This window comes from Lissotriton vulgaris, chromosome 4_1 (assembly GCF_964263255.1).
Source record: "Lissotriton vulgaris chromosome 4_1, aLisVul1.2, whole genome shotgun sequence".
Taxonomy (NCBI): Eukaryota; Metazoa; Chordata; class Amphibia; order Caudata; family Salamandridae; genus Lissotriton; species Lissotriton vulgaris.
In genome coordinates, this window is record NC_141691.1 from 2,064,123,022 (window position 1) to 2,064,145,851 (window position 22,830).

Sequence of the window (22,830 nt, forward strand, 5' to 3'; positions counted from 1 at the left end):
GCTCCCCCGCCACAACAGTTCCATCAAAATATGTACCCACAGCCTTTTTTAGGTTTTGGCCGGAGAGGCAGGGGAAAGAGAAGAACTGGCAATCAAGTACACTGGGGCCCTACAGAAACAGTGGGGGACAACACACGGAGCAAGGCTCAAGATCAGAGGGCGGGACCGAGCAACCAGTAAGTCTTATAACAAACTTATCTAAAGTGACCCTAACAAAAGAAGAAACCTCAGTGCTAGAAAAAGGACTAGGTTTTATACCCAGCCCTCGCCTAGATCGTTTTAAACTGAAATGCGAACTAGGAGAGTTTTTTCGGAAACTTAGATTGAAATCCTTTTTTGAACAACGAGATACACCACTTCCAGTTACAGCGGGTGACACACCTTTTAAAAATAAATCCAACTTCACCCCTCCAACTCACTTGATACCGGCTGACATTATAGCCTTTGAACAGGCCGTATCACTGGAAGTAGAGGCTCTGACTGAACCGACATCCTTCAAAAATCTGACAGCAGGAGAATTTAAGGCTATGAAATCTCTACAAGATAATCAAGACATAGTTATCAAAAGTGCTGACAAGGAGGGAGGTATAGTTATCCAGGATGCCACGGCTTACGATGTTGAGTGCAAGAGGCTCCTGGGAGATACTAACAGCTATACTATACTCCAACAAGACCCTTCTCCTTTCCTTAAAGATGAAATTCTGGAACTTGTCTCCACAGCAGAGAGAGACGGATATATCACCAAACAAGAGGCTGATTTCCTTACCAACTCCGAAGAGAAAGTCCCCTACTTTTACACTCTTCCCAAAACTCACAAAAATCGTACACCACCTCCGGGAAGACCTATAGTGTCAGGGATCGGTTCCCAGTTGGAACCACTCTCTAAGTACTGTGATTTTTTCTTCAAACCTCTAATTCAATCAACCAGTACCTACATCAAGGATACAAAAAGTCTACTTTCAATGTTGCTTAACGTACAACTGCCTGAGGAACCATGCTACCTAGTGTCCCTAGACATTGAAAGTTTATATACATGTATCCCCCAAGACGCTACCTTAAAGGTTTTGGCAGACATTCTGGACCAAACTACTTGGTCGTACAACACCTCCAAGACCTTTGTAATGGATTGCGCCACGCTGGCTTTAAAACGGAATTTCTTCCAATACCAGAACACGTTTTACTTACAGAAGACTGGCACCTCGATGGGCAGTACTTTTGCCCCCAGTATAGCGGGGTTGTATGTTTACAACTTCGAGAAAACGCACATCTTAGCAAATACCAATCCCTATGCTCTCAATGTTATCCTGTGGCAGAGGTACATTGATGATGTGCTTTTAATCTGGAAAGGGTCGGAAGAAAGTTTACTCTCCTTCTTTGATTGGGTCAATACTTGTGATCCTCATTTAAGATTCACACACCAATATGATTTAACATCCATTGTCTTTTTAGATGTCACACTGACAAAAACTGGGAACCGATTAACGAGTAAAACCTACTACAAACCAACCTGTAGGAACAATCTCCTTCATTTCTCCAGTTTTCACCCGCGCTCATTACGTGAAAATCTTCCATTCGGCCAATATCTACGTGTACGTAGAAATTGTAGCAATACCGCGGACTTCAACAAACAAGCGGATGACTTAACAACTAAATTAGAACAGAGAGGATACCCCAAAAGAATTCTAAATAAGAGTCGTAAGAGAGCGAAAAATAACAACAGAGAAGCTCTGTTGGAGGACAATGAAAAAGAAAGTGAATCTGAGGTTCCCTTGACCTGTGTCACAACTTATAACATTTCCAACTCTGTAAGTTGCTGCATTGGAAAACACTGGCAGATTCTGACTAGTAACGGAAGAAATTGGCAGAAGCCACTCTTTTCGTATAAAAGAGATCGGAGTCTACATGACGCGCTAGTACATACCCGTCCAAGAACAAACCATTTACCACATGATGCATCTGTTCTAAATGCCTGGGGTTTGCCTTCAGTTACTGGCCATTTCCCCTGCGGGGGATGTAGTGTATGCCACCTTACGTCATCTACTAAAACACTACAATTAGAAGAGGGCAAAACATGGCACCTACGAGGCCACACCAACTGTAATTCATGTAACGTCATCTACTTAATTACTTGTCCGTGTGGCCTCAGGTACGTAGGGATGACCACCAGAAAAATCAAAACTAGAATAGGAGAACATCGCAGCAACATTCGATGTGGCAGGAACACTACAAAACTGACTACCCATTTCCTGGAGCAAGGCCATTGCCCGAATGATGTGAAATGGGTTATAATTGAACAGCTGAGCTCTAACAATGAAGGTACGCTATACGAAAAGGAGCAACGATGGGTATACCGTCTTTCTACCCATAAATATGGTCTTAATGACGATATCCCATGGGGCTCCGTCATGCGTAGATAGACCACTTTACCACCCCAGTTTAATTGTCTTTCTACTACCTTTGGCTGTACAGTCTGGGGACCCTACAGTAAAAACTGACTCTTTTCGCTCCCCCAGACGTGCACTGATTTATGATTGAGAATGAGGTGATTACATTCCCAGTATAATGTCCTTTACAAGCAGGGCATTTCATCTGTTTCATAGTCTTTTTCTGTCCTGTGGTCTTGAATTTTGAGGACATAGCAATATAAACTGGTCCATTCCCCTATGTGGGGACTAAGGGGTTGATCGACAATTAGGTGATTATATTCCTAACATCGGTCATTTATGGTGAATATATTCTCATCTGTTGACTCCATTCCATGGAATTGCTCTAATTTTGCTATTTGTATATATCTATTAAATATCGGGTAGTTTGAGTTATTTCATTAGTCCGGCTCAAAGTTTCCCGGTGGCGTGCATCCACTAAAAAACAAACAGGCGCCTTTAAGAACATGACGCGTTTGCCCAAAACCACGTGATTACACGCTTCACGTCAGACGCACGCCCCCGTTTTTTGTTTATATCGAACGCGACCTTCATTGCGCGTTTGTTGCTACGGGCGGCGGATGTGGCCGCGTGTAGGTTTACTGCGGGGAGCCGTTTGGAGACAAGTAAGTCTCGCTTTGTAAAGCTCACTTTCGTAATTTTAATTGGATATAATTCCTTCAGTGAAATGCCCTTTTTGTTTTCACGTTAGATAGCCAAACGTGAAGAATTCCTCCAGCCGCTACGCCCATGGGGCATTCCACTTGATGTTGAATAGTAAGTGCTGTTTGGACCTCCTCTCCTTTGTAGTGTGCTGCGCCCCATATGCTTCTTATGGAAGTGTCCTTAGGAGTTAATACTTCGAGTTCTTAACCATTTGTATAGTGAATCGAGCACTGTTTTTATACAATCACTCACTCCTGATTTACATTCTATTACCACAGATAATGAAGAATGTGGGTTCTTTTTCTAATATGATGAATATATATTTGACTAGCAAGCCCCTTTCAAACAATTTTCAAGGAAAGGGTACAGACAATAATGGTATAGTAAGGGTGTCTATATATATATATAATGTCTGATATAGACATGTGCACATGTTCATAGCTTATCTGTGTAAAAACACCTTTTCAAGGGGTCATAATTTGGATGTTTTTTATCCGTCCCATACAGATCACTATCATCTCTCCTACAATAAGGAGTTTGTTCAAACTGAGGAAGAATTTCCTAAAGGAGTTTCGACAATCACAGGTCGTATTGGTCCTTACTACCACCACTGGGTCCGAGCACTTTAGCGTGCTTTGATCAGTGAGCGGTATTATTTTTTATACCTGGTCCTGACGAATGCTGAGCGGAGTAATGCTCATAAAGCAGAAACATGTTGACCATATTCTTTAGCTTTATCTTTGTCACTATTCTAAGGGACTGATTGGTTCTAAATTGCACAACCTTGTATTAGTCCAGAAAATTGTCACGTTTTCTAAACACAGTTTTTAATAGAGTTAGAGCTACCCTCCTATTAAACTAATTTCGAGGAGTAGTCCACACTCTTTTTAATTCACTTTCACCTTCTCTAGCTAATAATGGGAACCCAATGAAGACAACTGGCTACCAGTGTTTCACTGGGGCCTGAGGGTTCTTTTTTAGCTAGTTCTTTGAGCACGTGCACCCTATTTTTCTCCCACTGGTAAACAACTTTCTCTTCTGTTAAGTTCAGTAGTGCCTGAATAAATTCTTTACTTGCCTACTGAGTTGGATGTTTAGTACTAACACTCTCTTGTTGTTTGAAATGTTGTTAACTGCTCCCATGATCCATCTATATATTATATCATATAAACTTGTGAAGCGTGACTTGTCACTGGGGAGGGTATCCAGGCGCTGGGCTGCGGGTTTGAATGGAAGAGACAGGTTTTGAGCATTCTCCTGAAGTCTGTCAATGAGGGTGATGTTCAGAGGTGTAGGGGGAGGGTGTTCCAGGACTAGGCAGCGTGGTCGGAGAAGGAGTGACCTCCGGTGTGGCAGTGGCGGATGCATGGTGTCTGTGCGAGAACTAAGTGGGTGGAGCAAAGGTTTAGGAAAGGTTGGGGGAAGTTCAGGTAGTTGTTCATGTATTCAGGTCCTTGGTCGTGAAGGGATTTGTAGGCGTGGGTCAGGACTTTGAAAAGGCATCTTTCCTGGATGGGTAGCCAGTGGAGGTCTCTCTGGTGCTGGATGATGTGGGTCCTTTTGGAAAGGTGAGGATCAGACTGGCTGCTGCATTCTGTATTGTCTGAAATATTCTCATGAGTTCACTGGTAGTGCCTGCATAGAGTGCGTTGCCGTAGTCCAAACAGCTGGTGATAAGGGCCGGTGTCACTGTTTTTCTGGTGCTGATGGTGAGCCATTTAAAGATTCTGCAGAGCATGCGGAGGGTGTAGAAGTAGGCTGAGGAGACGTCATTGACCTGTTGTTTCATGGAGAGTTAGCTGTCAAGAATGATGCAGGGTCTTTTGGTGTAGGCTGTTCTTCTCAATCATGAGTGGTTTTTAATATATTTAGAATAAAAGAAGATATTTAAAGAAAAATACTATGGACATGGACCTGATAATTTGTTATGTGTCTGTTTTGTCTTTTTGCTAAGTGGTGCACCTTTGCGACCTTTTGAAATAGGGATGATTGTTCTAAGCACAATTTCTTGAGGCCGGTGGTCACTATCAGCTTTGTCGCCCAGCTGGAATGAAGAAATTTGATGAAACAAGTCTAGGGAGATGATGGTGTAGTCCAGTATTTTATTCTTTTTTATTAAGCTGTGTGTTGTTACGGGAGGATTGTCCCCAGCAGATCTTCCATTTATTGCTCTGAGGTTAAGATGTTTCAGTTCCTCCAGCACCAACTGTCCTGCCTCAGTTTGTTTGTGGTTTCCCTTGCGGTGGGATGTTCCAGATTATATTTTGAAGTATCACTTCTTTGCTCACGGAGGAACCCATTAGGTTGAGATTTAGGTCCCCAGTAAGAACAAGGGCAGTTGTGGGCCCTTCCCCTAAACATGTTTCTAAAAAGTTGCACAGTTTCTTTGCTGCCTTAGTTTTCCGTTTTAATTGAATATAAGCATTAATTATCATGATGTCGGTATACCTTGCATTTGATAGTGATGAGGGAGTAAGTAGGTTTACTGCCAAAGTTGCTGGAGATGTTGGTCCAATTTCACGGGCTGTGGATATGCTTGTGTTCAAGACATACATTACCAGTCCTCCTGGCAGGTGTCCATATTTTGCCCCTTTAAGTGCACCGGTGAAATAAACGCAGAAATCCCTGCAGTTGCGGAGGGTCAATTTGCAAGTCTCTTGTTAATGCCACGATGTCTAATGCCCTTATGCAGGTGACAAAGTCTAGGACTGTCAGTTTGTTAGCTAATCCGTTCACATTCCATGAGCATATTCGCAAAAACACTTTTGTGCTGGTCCTTAGCGACGGACAGGGTTATTTATTGTTCTCAACATTCATCACAGATCCTTTTCCCAGTTCTGTATCGTTGTAGGATCCAAGTGGTTTTAAGGTCTTACTAGTGGAGGTTCCCTATTCATTTCACAGTGCCCCACAGCTCCTTTCAGCACCAATGTAACTAGTCTGTTTGCAGTTGCTTCGTCTACGCTTCTATTTTCTGGTTTTAGCAAATAAGGGTATCCTGGCTTGATGTATGGAGTAATGTTTATCCCCCACTTCTTAAAGGTATTACTTTCTAAAATTATTTTTTGTGCAGTTGTTGTTGATGTCCATGTTGTTTTTGTTTTTTCTCCTTCGAAGGAGTCCTTGCATTTAATAAATTCTATTGAATCCAATTCTGACGTCTTCACCTCTGAAATGGATGTGATGTGAGACAGCAGATGCAATATGTTACCTCGATTCATGATGTCATGCCTTCCTTTAGATCTATATTCTGGTGTAAACCATAGGACGCTTGTATCCCTCCCTATTGTCCCATGTCCAGTTTTTCGATTTCTCGGGGACTGAAAGACGGCCCCATTACATAAAAGTCCTGATACTGGCAGGTGAATGGGATTCTCCATATTTCCTTCTACATGTTTCAACGGTATATTTTGTACTAATTCTGGCAGTTGTCCTATACTTCCTTGCTGGAGTGGTCCCATGCTGATTCGGTTTTGTTTTGGGGACGCCTGAATTTCCTGTCTCCCTTCGACCTCTGGTTTTATGAAGGAGATTGTTTGTGTATCAATTGAGCTCCTATGATAAATTTGGCTGATCCTTGTATCTTCAGATTCCCTATTGTCTATACATTCGATTTTTTATTTACCAGATTTCCCATGTTTTCCTGATTGCCCTTGGAGGCATGATAGTTTGTAGGGATGTTAAAGGATTACTAAAAAGCAAATAATCCTGATTCAAATCAGGCAGTTGGATTCTTGTTGTTGTTCCTGCTGCTACATCCTTTTTATTCTTTCAAGAGTTAGTGGTATTTCCTTTTGAATGGGGCTGTGTCCACTACCTCCCCAGCTGACTCAGTCATATTTGTTCCTTGCATTCCGCTTGGGGAAGTTTGACTTGATCCTTTCATAGTTTCTTTGCCTTTTTAGGTCTCGCCGACGCAGCTCACATGTGCTGCAAAAGGCAACAAGACCTTTTGTGATTGCTTTGGCTTTTCAGTCAAACACATGCACGCGTTCCATTGCATTCAAAGGCAGCGCGTGCACGTCTGGCGATTTTCTTGCGGGAGCAAGCAGCGCCATACGGTGGCGCCATATGGTTTCACGCTACCGCATGGGAATCGCGCAAGCCCCCTCCCTGGTTCTTAAGTGGGGCCTGATTGTTGGTATCATTGTGTCTTTCCAGGCTGCTGCTGGCCCTTCTCCTCTCCTTCGAAGCGATCCGCCCTGGACAAGGTGAGGCTTCAGTATTTTTCACCTGAAGCACTATTGCGCTCTTTTTTCTATTTCTATGTATTTGTTTTATATTAAACTGCGGGTGTTCACTTAAAAAAAAAATTAGGGTGTGAAGGGGACAATTGTAAAAAAGGAAGAGGATCCCGACCCCCACAGCTCGTCTTCAGAGAAGTTAAAGCGGACCCTGGACGCCATGGGCCGTTCTCGTGGGAACGTGCAGCACCGCCTTCGAGCGGACATAGCGCCTACGGGGCCCAGCTACGGTAAGTGAAGCGTGACCCCCAGGGGCAACGCGGCCAGAAACTGATTACAAAGGGCCTGTTTGGCACAGAGTGCCTGCAAACTGTGGGCCTTTGCTGACATAGCAAAATCTTCCAAGCAGCTGGCTGGCAAAGAAATTCAGCCTGCATATTTATTAGTATTTTAAGGAGAAAATATGTCTGCTCCTGTTGGAGGGGCGTTTCTTCAGAGGGCGAACTTATTTACTATTTTCCTGCGTATAGACGGCAGTGGCTGTATAGTAAGTACAGTTCAGCGGTGTGGTGTTGTGCTGTACTGATGTAAAGCGGGCTGGTGATACTTCCTTGGTGCTGGATATGCTCCAAATGGATGCTATGGTGCTGCTGTGGTGCTCTTAAGATGCTTTAGTTTTCTGGAGCGGTACTCCGGTGCTCTGTAGGTGCTTTAGTGTTGTTGGGGTGCTCTATTCTAGATGTGCTGCTCTGGTGCTCTTAAGATGCTGTAGTTTTCAAGAGGGGTACTCCGGTGTTGTTGTGTTGCTGGGGTGCTCTGAAGCCGATAGGGTGTTCTTGTATACTTGAAGTTGTTTAATGATGAGTGGGTGCTCTGGTTTTCTGGTCTACGTGGGGTGCTCTGTTGGCGATGAGGAGTTACTCTGGAGCTGTTAGGGCGCTACTAATGTTCTCTAGTGATCCAGCTCTGGTCTTGCTGGGGTGCTCCTGAGCCGACGCTGAGGGGGTGTGACGCCGTATTTCTGCTAACATTGAGCATACTGTGAATCCATATCGGCACTTGTAGGAAGTACACTGATTTATTAGGCACCCCACCCCAGACTTTATCTCCTCACTGATTTGGATGTGGGAGCGCTAAAAAGACATCTGTATTTATATATTCCAAAATCCTGAATGTATGCCTCTGGCTCATCAGGGACTTACACCCTCAGCTGCAACTCCGTACAGTCAAAAATGGGCAGCGTTCTTAAGCTCTGAGCTGAGTAAGATGGAAAGTCAGCGCATGCGTGTGTTTTCGGGTAGGAAGGTGGCAATTAAACATTAATAAAACACCCACCAAAGTTTTGCCTGGCGCTCTCCACCTCAAAAACATGAGTAAAACTACTATAAAGGGCAGGGGTAAAACATGCTCCGGTGTGCCAATGGATAGAGAGCACCCCGGCCAAATCGAGAAGAATGCAAAATGGGACCCCTATTGCAGGAATAAGAGACAACTGTCCCTGAACCTGTCCTAATGAAGGGAATCTGTGACCCATAGACTCCCGACTTCCTTTTTGTTGATATACCAGGCCGTTAAGACGGGCATGCAATCTTCGATTTATTTCCCAACTAGAGAAGTATGTAGATTTTCTTCCAGAGCCATAGTAACGGACACATATAATACTGTCTACAGCTACTCTCCTCCACTAAAGCAACCTCTCTGCGCTACATGTATTCCTGCCATGTGGATAAAAACAACTGAACTGCCCTTGGTGCTAACAATTTACTACTATGAAGCAGCATGCCTGCCAGTCTCCCCAGCACTTCCACGCACCCGGCAAATACTTATCGCTCGTGCTAAGCCCTATCACACCCCCTGAATAGCTCACACTTGAGGCTGGCCAACACAGATGTTCATAAGCCTCAGGAGATGGACCCAGGTGCTAACTCTTCCCCCTGTGTATCCCCACATCATGACGCATCTTCACTCTAGGATGTTTTGTCTGAGAAGCACACACATAAAGTGATGGCTAGAATGCTGGAATTAATCTCAGCCACTGGTGGTTACTTGTTCGCATTCCTGTCAATCATTTTTGTTGTCAATGTTGCCATCACAAAGATGAAACAGTTTAATGAAAATCAGACTATAGGGCAAATTTACTAAGGACTTGCCCTATCCTTGCGTGACACAAGTCATACCAAGGCCTTACACGCCCATAACTGGGATTTACTACGCCAGGAAAAGTCCCGTTGCGTGGTTTAGTAAATACAAAGCAATGCAAGGTAGCGCAAAATGCCACCTTGCATCTTGTTGGTGTTGCGTAGGTGAAGCATGGGCGTTCCTAGACATCCGCCCATGTATTTAGACGCAAACCCAGATTTAGAGAGACTTTGTAAACCTGGGTTTGCACCAAAATGGTGCGCTCACCCGACAGGCGTAACAAGGAAAAATATATTTTTTCTCCTTATTAATTCCTCTTTCTTCGTATGCTGCATTCTGCAGCACGCGTAGAAAGAGGAACACATCTCTACGGATTGCTTTTGTGCAAGAAGGGACACCTTCCTGAACAAAAACAATCCTGCCCATAACACAGGCACCCTTGCAATATAGTGCTTGCATTGGCGCAGGCTGCACGGAAGGAGAGAGCAGAAATGCTCCATATCTTTGTGAATATATAGCACTTCTGCTCTCTCCCGTTCATGCCTCACAGCTCAGCAAGTTCCCTTACTGCAGTGCATTATGTGAAAGAATAGTAAATCTGTCCCTTAGTCTTTCGCCAACAGATGAGGCCTGCCACCGCTTTCATTGACTGCATTTTATCAAATACTAACTGCCTTTTACAAGCCAAAAGCACTTGCAGACCAGGAGTAAATCTGTTAAAAAAAATATATATGTATGGGGTCTTTTGTTATGGGAAATTGATCAGAGTATCAGAAAAGGTGTCTAGCATTTCATATATTTTTTGTTTTTTGTTTTTTGGGTGAAGATGATGGTTACATAGGTGTGAATAGCCTCATGGAGAATTCCGCATTTTTATTGGAAGGATTAATTGTTTTGTATTTTTAATGAACTTTATGATTAAGTAATCTGGGTTACTGCCAGCATCAACATGGTGCTCTCCACCGGAGCTGCGTGCAAACATCTGTTTCCCTGCATGAATGGTTATAAGGTGATTCCCTTCTGTTGGTATTTGAAGAGTCTGAGATGTCACAGCAGCCATCTCTCTGTAAGAATTAGTAAACAAGCATTTTTAATGCAATAGGTCTCACATTTGCGAACGTTTAAAACATTGGCAAGACATTTCTTTAACTAATATTTAAGACACAATGTTCTTGTCAGGCAGTATTTCTGTAGACAATATTCTGACATACAACTCTTCAAACATACTTAGTCCTCACCTCCTCTGCTATCATATATTGACAATGCCTTCTCCGACACTGAAACATTGGGACCCACAAACCCTTCTACCAAAACACTTCAATCCTGACAGCAGCACATGACTATTTCCATGGTGGGAGTCACAAATAACTCTGCTGGTGCAACTGTGTCTAGGCGTGCCAAACCAATCCATCAATAATCCATGCATTAAACATCAAATCAATATGTGTACCCATCAGTTTACTTTGTAGTTTAACCTTATATTTTTATACGCCATTTACAGCCAGTGAAGGGCCACAAGGTCCCACTTTCCAAGCCTTCTTCAGCTTAAGAAAGACCTGAAGACCCCTTCACAGAGCACTACATTGCAACAAAGTAAATAGACCCCCTTTCCTTTCAGAGGTCAACACTCTCTGATTGTATCCCTGCCTATGACCATGTACAGCTCTCCACTGTCTGTCAGCTTGGTTTTCACTATGCAAATGCTACTTACATGTATATATTGTGTTTTGTAGCCACGCCTATGGCCTCATCCAAATTAACATCCTTTGGTGTCTCTGTCTAGCCCCCAATGAATGCATGTGCCGTTGATCGCTAGGGTGAACTACCGTCCGTAAATTTCACCGACCGTCTGTAATTTGGACCACACGTCCGTTGTCCATGAGGATCCCTTTTACGTACACCTTTTGTCCGTAATTGGGGACCTTGCAGGGAGCAGGGCTATTCCCCTGACCAAGGCATCAGCTCCCTGATGGGGCACCCTGGCACTCATCCTCAAGCACAAGAGCAGCCCCACTCCGTCCATTGTCATTCTGTGTGCTGGCTGATTGCCACATTCAAAAAAAGTATTGGCATAGCCAATGGGTCTCGCCTTTGGGACATTATAAGTGTTTAGCCATGAAACAGTTGATGTTGCACCAAGCATATTGTGCTGCATAATTAAATACTTACAAGGTTCCAAAGGCGAGACCTATTGGCTATGCCAATGCTTGTTGTTTATTCCTCCTAGTTTGAGTAAATTGTTTTGATTTATTTCTTTTTGCAATGACGTATGTCCAAAGAGGCGCAAGAATCCATCCTGATTAGTACTCAATTTTTGATTCTGACCTTTTCGTTTTTGTGCGTGTCTTTGTCTTGCATTCATTTTGCATTCCCCTTTATCATATACTAGAGGATCAGACAGTTGGCTTGGTGTTATTGCTTTTTTACTACTCTTGTTGCTTATGTTGTTATGTTTTGGTTTTATCTTAATAGAGGGGTATTCTTCCTTAGCGGTTGAAGTCAATTGACTTGCCATAGCTTCTTGGTTTCCATTTAAGGGTTGATCATATGGAGATTGGTTGTGTCTGTACACGTTGTGAGGCCTTTTTATTTTGCGTGCATTAATCACTCAGCATTAGCGGGAAGGACTTCTCCAGGAAACAGGAATAGCAGAGTTAAGTGTAGTATCCTCAGGTTGTATGTATGTTCCTGTTCTTCTATTCACCTAGCTGCTCAGCCAGTGTGAGTGTTCTGGTTAAAATCTTAGTGTGAGTGGAATGTTTGGATGCATGAGCGTTGTCAGTTGAGGATGGGCTGAGCAGCTAGGAGGCTGCTCCTAGTGGGGCTATTGATATCTACATCTGAAGAACTAATAAACATCATCTACATGTACCTGGTCTGGTCTACAGCGTTTACTTATGTCACCTCAACTTGTGGGACCAGCTCACTACATTAAGGCAGTAGTGCTGGTGGTTAATTTCACTGCTTCCGAGGTTGAAGAGACAATGGGGGTATGGGAAAGAGGGTGCTCCAGAGTGGATGGGGTTTATTCAGGCAGCAGTGTTTGGTGTGCTGAGCTCTTTCCATGTCGTTAGCATTCTCTGAAGTATCACAGGATTAGCCTCTCCGTTAGGACCCAAATTGCTTTCAGATTGCTGTAAACCACATGCACGGGATATTCACTCTAGGGCATCTCCAAAAGTGAATTTGTTCCTGGCTGTGTCTCTTTCACTTGCCTCTACTCCACTGCTCTCTGCATTTCTCCCGCCTTCTTGTCCCCTTCTGGTTCAACTGCCTTTTCTCTTTGTCTACATCACTTTCTCTTTTCCCCTACTTTCTATCTGAATACTTTAGTCTCCATCTCTCCCTCTCTATTATGCCTTAAGTGAGGCTTCTGGAACACTTTCAGAGGTTTGAAGATTGATTTGATGCTGTGGACTGAAGGGGTCATTGAGGGCTGAAGGAATGTTTCTTAGGACAAGGAGCAGATCTGAGGGACAGAGTGAGGTTTATGAGGACTGAGGGAGCCCTTTGAGGACTGGAGCGATATTAGTTGAGAATGAGTCCAAATAAAAGTAAGCACAAATTAAAAAAGTATTCAGAGGAATTAATGTCCACATTAAAGGAACTAAATCAGACAATCAGTGGAACAGTGCAGAAACTATCAAATGTATTTGTTTTTAAAATGGTCATTGGACTTATTTTGGTTTGTAATTTGGCCAAATACATGACATTGCGACTCAGAGACAGATATGAGTCCTTTTCTGTGCTGAATGCTACAGTCACTAGCCCAGAGCAGTACCCCCAGGTGGCATTACTTCATGTGCAGCTTTTCGACACTGAATGATACGGACATTATCCATGTCCATTTTATGTTGGCTCTTTTTTCACCAAGTGTTGTACTGCACACACTTCTCGTTTTTATAAACCTTTTTCTTTTGATGCCCTCACAGGGGCTGAACCTAATGGCTTGGGGTGCAAGACATTACACGTGTGTTAGGTGAACATGTCACCATAAGAGAAGAGATTTGCTTTCATTTCTACTTTCACTGTTGTAAAGCTTTTCCCTTGTAAAAGCCCTAGTGTTCATTACAAGTGAGTAAAAGGTGTTTCGGCACAGCCTTCTGAAAACAAAGCATCCGTGTGGAATGTACCAAAAAGCATAAACCTCTGAATGTGACATATAACGCCTGAATAACAAATGTATGATAATATTGTGACTCAGCAACCACATAACTTTGCATCAGTTTGAACAACTGCAGTACAAGTCTCTGTAATATATCCATAATTCTCGTAGATTTATTTGCTTTTATATAGCTGCTAATTGCCAGGGAACCTTTGAAAATTTAGCACACCTTAACTTTTATTAGTAATTTAACGCTAGGTACTGGGGCCACTTGCAGTCAGACAGGCACCAGCGATTCTTTATGTATGTTCCTTAAAATAAGGCATACAACTAGGGTTGTAGCCCTCTATGGTCCTAGATAGGATCCTTACAAAGGGATGAGACAGGTTTAGGAGAGGATGTGGGGTTTAGACATTTCCAATGATGTTTCAAAGCACTGGAGGGACATTTGAGGATTGGCAGTGGCGTTGGAAAGTTTTGAAGGAGAGTTTGAGTACTCTGTGTTTGCGGAAATCTTGAGGTAGTTTCTGTGGACACAAGTGCTTTTCAGAAGACTAGAAGTTTGAGGAGACTCAAAGACAAATTTTGAAACCTCACATAATATTTTGTCTAAAGCAAAAAGAGTTTTTAAAGACTGGATGTTTTGAGAACAAGCAAGGGGGCTCAACGCTGTTTGAAAGACGGGAGAGTAGTTATGAGGTGATCTACATATAATAATTGTAGGAGGTAGTTTTACTCTGGCAGCAGAGTGGATTTGTGTGAGCTCAGTACTGACTTTTCCACACTGCAGCCAGACCTGCTCCTTACACACTGAGAGGAGGACAATAAACCAACCTTACCTGTCCAGGGTGCTTCTGACATCCTGAAAAACAGAGGAACAAAAAGAAGGACATGAGTTTCTACAACAGATTTTAAACTCACACAGACGTTTAGGTATTAGTTGTGCAATTCAGGTTAATGTAACCACACATGCAAGTATCTCATCCAAGGAGACACTGGGGTGGCGATCTCACACCTCAGCACACACAGTCAGTGATATTCTGAATAGTGTCACATGACACAGCACAGTTTGTGAAATCCCAAATGAGCCCACAAGGCAGCAGAGCTTTAAAAATATTCTAAATGACGGCAGATGACAGCACAGTCTAATATATTCTGAATATGTCATGTATCATAGTCTTCAATTCCTGAGATCAAGCAGCATATCCTTCTAAAGCTTCTAAAGCTCCTGCATCACTAGAAATATTTGGTGATATACCAGTGAAACAATTAGTATCCCTGCTCAAAGTATACCCCGTCAAAATACTTCTAACGCTGTTGGACTGAGAATGCATCTAGCCGACTCCTCCTAGCATTGTGCAAGTTAAGTTAGCATTTGCTGCACCATTTTGTATCCAGCTGCCATCTTGTACTATGAACGAAAATTAAGCTTCTGTCCCATATTGTCTGCCTCAGTAGAAAGCCGACTCAATTGTTTCTCTTTATCATTCAAGGTTGAGCTTCACTGCACTAATGGATAAATCGTTATGTCTTTGTATGCCTTTCCCAGTAGGTAGCCCTGCTCCCACTCTCAGAGAGACGGGCACGGGTAGAGTAACCTTGAAACCAAGATAGCATGTACCCGGTCTAGGATGTTAGCTCGTCCATCTGTACCTCCTTTGTTCATCAGTTCCCAGACTTGAAGGATCTTTAGAGGTGTTGGAAATGTATATCTTGCTTTACCATGTTGACAGGGGAAGTCCCTCTACAGAATTCTAAGGAGGCTGGTCTGACTGGACTCGAACTTTGGGTTGTATTCTCTACTGTCTGACTGACTTCATTTGTATGGAAGGCTGGGAGGCGGTCACGAGTGACCCGGGTGACCCTAATTGGGTCACTTCCTTCAATGCTCTTATATGGAATTAAATATACGCCTGTAAATAAACCCGGATTTTGTCTAAAGCATGGCAATAGACCCTTAAGTCTCTTGTTTATGTTAGAAATCATCTCTCCATACAAGCAGCAACACTTGAACTGGGTGTAACCAGTACTCAGGAAAAAGCACAGCGGTCTCCTTATTCCAGGGCGTTTTTGTTCACAACAGGAGGCTCTTAATACTCTCTAAGAATTGGTGACACTTGAACTGGAACAACCTCAAATATTACATTATGTTCTATGTATAAAAATGGACTTCACTCTGAACTGTTTCAGTTTGAAGAACAAATTATGAAATGAAGGGACAGACATAATTCAGGTTTGGAAATCTTTAAGACCTCGAGCACCGGAGCTAAATTACTGTTTGGATAAACAGCACTAAACCTAATTGAAAAGCATGAAACCTATTGTTAATACAGCTGTACCAAAGTATGCAACCATATTTCACAATGTGACTTTTCTACGAGCAATGTCATTCTTCATCTGCGCACATATGGTTTGTCGTTAAATGTAAATAAGGGAGGGTGAGCCGATGTTGTGGGATTGACTAAAACTGCACACACTGTAGTAATTATATTCAGAGTCTCAACTAGTTAGTTAATGTAACCACTGCTCACTCTATTTATTTCAGTCCCATCACTAATAGCATTAATTAGAAATGTATCAAATGTGTTCATATAATGATATTGCAGCATAGGAATGAAATTGAAATGTATTTATATTTTACGCTGCTTTAAGGATGTTCATTGTTGACCTCCATTGGAGATTTTTAGAAATATAAAAATAATATATAACCAAAATCTAACTATATCTGAATGAGGTCCCATGACACAGCAGAGTGTGATATTTGGAATAGGGTCATGAGCCACAGCATTTTCTGAATGGGAACATTTGACGTAGTACAGGTGTTCTTTATACCGTGTTGGGCTGTCTGTATACTCAGCACTCATAACTCTGAACTAAATCAGTCTGTACATTGCTATGTTATGTTAAAAGATTTGTACAGCTGCCCCAGTAACAGGGCATCCCAGTGCTAGTCCTAAAAGAGCGCCATACCAAAAGCGACCTATCACAAAGAGCCGCAGGGAGCAGCTAAGCAGAGAATAACCAGGTCTTCAAGATTTTTCTGAAACTCCAGTGGTTCTGGGCACCACTAATGGACAGAGGAAGCCCTTTCCAAAGCCCTGGGGCCTTAGCGCATAAAGAACGGCCCCCTGCTTCGACTCTCCTGACACGTGGAACATAGGCCAGATTGAACAGAATGTGAAGCACCTGGGAAAAAAGATCTTATGTGCATTTTGTGAATAAGACCTGAGACAGGACAACACATTGGAAGTAATGGGGTTTCAGAATAGAAGGATTTGCGTTAGTTTAACTTGTTGCAATATTTTGCTGGAAAGTCAGAATACAAGAGGTCTCTGTAAATTAGCCCTGTCTGTTGATCATGCATGTTCTCCACTTACATTCAACGCCTCACACACCATATGAATGTAGCTCTTCTGTATTGTCTTGTCTCACCTTCAGGAGGTCCAACGCTGGCTCCTTGCATTTCTTCTCCAGATCTGTTATCAGGGCATTAAGAGAGGTGATTTCATCGGACAGTTTGGAGATATTTGCATTTTCTACCATGGTAATTGTCTTCTCCATCTCCTCCAGTCTCTGGTTCAGCGTCTGCTCTTTATCTCTCAGGAGCTGGTGCAGCTTTTCAATCTCAGACTCAATTTTCTGCTTCTCAGCTCTCACCTTGTTCTGTCAGAATCAAATAAATGATGGTTAGATTCTGGGAAGATTTAAATGACCAATGTCATATGCAGTGTGTGGGCTGAGGGGGTGGGAGGGCACAAGGTGTTTTACCATAAACCAACAAAACAAGGGTTGGTGCCATATTTAGGGGTGCAGGCGGTGCTCAGCTAAAGCTAAGCAAGAACTGGGTGGTTTTTGCAGCTGCGCACTCTTGCTAAATTCCCTTCTACTGTCTTAGTTCTCCGCTCCCATCAACACAGCACCTCACTGGGCTGCGCACTGTCCACCCACTTCCCCCACTGAACAATGCACTGCCTACCAGCAGACCCCTACTCAGCTGTATAATGCCCAAGCACATAGATCCCCCACTAAGTTGTACACTGCCCACCCACACAGTCCCAAGAGCCCAAATGAGCTGTATAATGCCCAAGCAGGTTGACCTCCGACTGAGCTGTGCACTGCCCACTTACCTCCCCTATTGAGCTGTGTATTGCCCACCAACACAGCCCCCTACTGAGGTGTATAATTCACAAGCACATAGACCCCTCCACTGAGCTGTACACTCCCCACCCATAAAATACCCAGAGCCCTCAAAAGAGCTGTCCGCTGTACACAGCCCCTCCGCGGCACTGCACACCTACACAGATCCCCACTGATCTGTGCTCTACTCCCATTGTTCACCTTAGCTGTGCACTGCTCAATCACATGGACTCCTAGAGCGGTGAGCTGCAAACAGCCCCCTTACTGAGCTGTACACTACCCACCTACCTCCTGCCGCGGAGCCGTGCACTACCTTTTTGCGTAGAGCTTTAAGGAGCTGTACACTGGCCGCCACACAGCCCTCCACTGAGCTGGGCACTGCCCACCCACACAGCCCTCCACTGAGCTGGGTCCTGTCCACCCACACAGCCCTCCACTGAGCTGGGCACTGCCCACCCACACAGCCCTCCACTGAGCTGGGTCCTGTCCACCCACACAGCCCTCCACTGAGCTGGGTCCTGTCCACCCACACAGCCCTCCACTGAGCTGAGTTCCTGCCCACCCGCACATCCCTCCACTGAGCTGGGTCCTGTCCACCCACACAGCCCTCCACTGAGCTGGGTTCCTGCCCACCCACACAGCCCTCCACTGAGCTGGGCCCTGCCCACCCACACAGCCCTCCACTGAGCTGGGTCCTGTCCACCCACACAGCCTTCCACTGAGCTGGGTTCCTGCCCACCCGCACAGCCCTCCACTGAGCTGGGTTCCTGCCCACCCGCACAGCCCTCCACTGAGCTGGGTCCTGTCCACCCACACAGCCCTCCACTGAGCTGGGTTCCTGCCCACCCACACAGCCCTCCACTGAGCTGGGCCCTGCTCACCCACACAGCCCTCAACTGAGCTGGGTTCCTGCCCACCCGCACAGCCCTCCACTGAGCTGGGTCCTGTTCACCCACACAGCCCTCCACTGAGCTGGGTTCCTGCCCACCCGCACAGCCCTCCACTGAGCTGGGCCCTGCCCACCCACACAGCCCTCCACTGAGCTGGGTTCCTGCCCACCCGCACAGCCCTCCACTGAGCTGGGTCCTGTCCACCCACACAGCCCTCCACTGAGCCTGGCCCTGCCCACCCACACAGCCCTCCACTGAGCTGGGCCCTGCCCACCCACACGGCCCTCCATTGAGCTGGGTTCCTGCTCACCCGCACAGCCCTCCACTGATCTGGGTCCTGTCCACCCACACAGCCCTCCACTGAGCTGGGCCCTGCCCACCCACACAGCCCTCCACTGAGCTGGGTCCTGTCCACCCTCACAGCCCTCCACTGAGCTGGGTCCTGTCCACCCACACAGCCCTCCACTGAGCTGGGTCCTGCCCACCCGCACAGCCCTCCACTGATCTGGGTCCTGTCCACCCACACAGCTCTCCACTGAGCTGGGCCCTGCCCACCCACACAGCCCTCCACTGAGCTGGGTCCTGTCCACCCTCACAGCCCTCCACTGAGCTGGGCCCTGCCCACCCACACAGCCCTCCACTGAGCTGGGCCCTGCCCACCCACACAGCCCTCCATTGAGCTGGGTTCCTGCCCACCCGCACAGCCCTCCACTGAGCTGGGTCCTGTCCACCCACACAGCCCTCCACTGAGCTGGGCCCTGCCCACCCACACAGCCCTCCACTGAGCTGGGCCCTGCCCACCCACTCAGCCCTCCACGGAGCTGGGTCCTGCCCACCCACACAGCCTTACACTGAGGTATGCACTGAACACTTACATTCCCATTGAGCAGTGCATGGCCCACCCACAGAGAGCCATACCAGGCTGTGCTTTGCCCACACGCACAGACCCCGAACATCATCTGCTGCACTGAGTTGTTCATTGCCCATACAGCTCCCTGTTGAGTTCTGTACTTTCCACCCACAACACCTCCCCCACTGAGCTGAGCCCGGGTTATCCATACAGCCCCCACTGAGCTGTGCTCTGCTCAAGCCCTCAGTTTCTCAGTCAGTTTCCCCACTGAGGTGTGCACTGCTCACCCACACAGACCAGGTCTGAGCTGCGTACAGTCCATCCACAAAGCATCACACTGTCCTCAACACTGCCCTCCCAACCCTCCCTCTCACCGAGTACACTGGGACTGATTGATCATGTCTGTGATAGTGCAAAGGACCTACATAAAATTCATGACAGTTTTACCTTTGCTGGATGGAGCATCTAGTCCTGGTTGAAGAGCATATTTTGGGGAGGGAGGAAGGTATTGGAAACAGTTCTGGCGGTCCTCCTGCCTCAACTATCTACAGGCAGGAGGACGGCCTTGACTTTTTCCACTTTATATCCCTAACAAACTCTGCATATTTTTTATCAGCCGTTTCACCCACGCCCTCCTTCCGAGCAAGATATTCAAGAAAGGAGATGATTCAAATAGGAAATATGATTATGGATCGCTGGAATCTGATGATAATGATCCGTTTCAGGAAGATAAGAGAAGTGAATAGAGTAATGATAACAGATTTGCAATTTCAGGATGAGGCTCGACTAGAACACCCGATTCTTTACCTTTCTATCTTACTAAAAGACTGTGAGCGGAACTGCACAGGATTACAAAACGTCTTGGAATTAAACTCATCTACACAAGATGGACTTATCCTTAAATCCGAATCCAAGAACATTTGAGATTGAAACCCCTAGTAGAAATGTAGAGAGTCTCTGTAATTTACAGTGTGAGAAAAACGAGCTATATTGGAATAGGACTCCACTGCTTTGCTCAGTGCGTCTTCTTCATTACTTATGTCCCTCGGTCCAAGAACACACTTACTGATGTGTTGTCTGTAGGAAACTGGCTCAATATATACTACACCAAAATGAGGTATAGTGTGTATAGATTCCAGGTGACCCCAGAGGTAAGCGGAGGTTACAGTTAGATAGAACCTTAGTCTCTATTTGTGGTAGAGTGGTCGAGCAGTAAGGCAGTATCAGAGGACAGTGTTAACCCCTTCGCTGCGGGGGTTAATCCCCCGCCGTGCTGTGGGGAGGGGGGCACGCACAGCGCCCCCATGCTCATGACGAGCTAAGTTTGTCATGAGGCACGGCGCTCCTGTGCTCATGACTAGCTCAGCTCGTCACGGCCCCACCCGTTCCCGTGGAACGCTCAGCACAGCAGGGGAATTATCCCTGCATGAAAGCGTTCCACGGCTCATGACGAGCTGAGCTCGTCATGAGCACCGGAGCGCCGTGGCTCATGACGAGCTCAGCTCGTCATGAGCCTCGAAGAGGTTAAGCATTTGATGTACACACTCTTTCAGCAAATGAACTCACACACTCAAGAACTGAATTCTAGGCCAATTGTTTTGTATAAAGAATATACTGTTGTTTTATTTTTAGACCCAAGCAAGCCTGGCACAGGTAAGCATTAACACCTTAGCTGCGTGTAAACATCCCTCCCCAGTGCTGCGCTGTCCATTGGAACCAGTGCTGAATGGACGTCCAATGGTCGTGCGCAGCACTGGGGAGGTAGCGCTGCTGACGACCGTTTGCCGTCAGCAGCACTTAAGGGGCTATATACTTGTTAGACGGGGACCGGGAGGATCGGCCGAGGACAAGGGGAGAGGCCTCCGGTGAGGGCCGTCTCCAGCGATCGTACAGACAAGTAACTTCCCCCCCACAGATGGACACCACACAAGGATAAGGTTAACGTTCTTTATAAGCAATTCTTGAAGTACGGTGATACGATACAATGGAAGCAGGACACGATGATCCTCTTAATTCTAGTCTCTTGACAGGGAAAGGGGTAGCGGGACAGTCTTGGTTACCAATCTGGTACTGCGATGCGATGATGGTAGCTCACAATCCTCGAGCTCGGCGTTCGAGAGCGACGGGCCGCGGCAGCGCCAGCAGGTCCCGAGGTGGTCGTAGATAGGAACGGGCCGCGGCAGCGCCAGCAGGTCCCGGCGAGGACGAAGGTTGCAAGAAGGCCGCGGCAGCGCCAGCCGGTCCAACGAGGATGAAGGTTGCAGAAGGCTGCGGCAGCGGCAGCAGGCAGGACGATAGTTCACAAGGCAGGGCTGCGGCAGCGCCAGCAGTCCGTCAAGGATGAGTTCTTCACGGTGTCTCTCGACTCCAAGATACAACTGCCTTCCTGCTCTGGAGCTGCCTCAGTTATAGGTCTGGCCCCCTTTGATGTCCGGACCCTCGCACTTGGAGGTTGAGAGGTCCGGGATGAGGGAGTCCAGACACCCAGCAGGGGGGTGGAGCCAGCGCCCGGGGAGGCTGGGGGCGATCGGCACCTGGCGGGGGAGAGCCATCGACACTTCTTCCTCCCATTGACCTGCCAAGTGGTCCGTTCACCTCCTGGGTGGATGGTGGTGCCGGGATGTCGGGGCCTGGCCAGGCCCAGGGTTGGGGTCGAGCTGAGGCCATGCGGCCTCGTGGTGCAGTGTCTAAGATGGCGGCTGGGCCGGGCAATGGTGCTGACGGTGGCCCGGGCCAGTGATACAGAGATGTCCCGGAGCAGGAGTCCCGTAGGGGACGGTTTGCGGGTTGCTTCTGTGGGTAGCACCTGGAGAGCCGGTGTCCGGGCCCTGTCATGCGGGGAGGGAGCGAGCCCTTCATGTGGCCTGTCCAACAATACTTTTCAGTAATAAGTTGCTGAATATAGAACAGTTTGAAAGTGCAATAGAAATTTTACCATGTTTGATTTGTAGGGGATGCTTTAGGTTGCAACACTTAGCAAATACAGTACATTGAAATTAATAGGCTTTTTCAGTAAATTACAGGTAAGTTACTTTGTACGTTACTTTTCTAACTCAGTGCTGAATACCTAGATTCAGCACTGGGACATTTCCTGCAAACAGTTAAGTAAATACGTTTTTGTTATTCGCACAGTTTTCTAAGAATATCTTTAGATTTCAAAATTCCACACTTAGAAAAGTTTTCAGGAAAAACAGTCAATGTTATCCTATGGAGAAAAAGTAGGTTATCGGTTCTAAGGTAAGTTTACGTCTGTGGGAGTTAAGGTTCTGGGGTTAGACTCAAGGGTCCACAGGGTCAGTGATGCACTTTTGTTTCACCCTCAGCGGCAGTAGGGTGGCCAGGTGCAGAGTGTTGAGGCCCAATGTTATCCAATGGGGGAATGGGGCCTCCGGTTAGTGGATGCTGGCAAGCAGGCCACTGGGTTGTGGGAGCAAAG

General features: G+C 46.0%; 1 protein-coding gene across 2 annotated transcripts in view; it reads right to left on the minus strand.

Annotated features, from left to right (window-relative positions):
- LOC147724987 (E3 ubiquitin-protein ligase TRIM39-like) overlaps positions 1 to 22,830 on the minus strand; it is a 147,833-nt gene that overhangs the window by 61,794 nt on the left and 63,209 nt on the right. For both annotated transcript variants that reach the window (XR_015309943.1, XM_086966466.1), the window contains exons 3-4: positions 16,950 to 17,180; positions 14,357 to 14,379 (exon numbers count right to left, since the gene is read on the minus strand). Coding sequence is in view for 1 of the 2 variants with exons in the window: in XM_086966466.1 (XP_086822592.1) it covers positions 14,357 to 14,379; positions 16,950 to 17,180 (254 nt within the window). In the remaining variant the exon portion in view is untranslated. The remainder of the gene's footprint in view (positions 1 to 14,356; positions 14,380 to 16,949; positions 17,181 to 22,830) is intronic.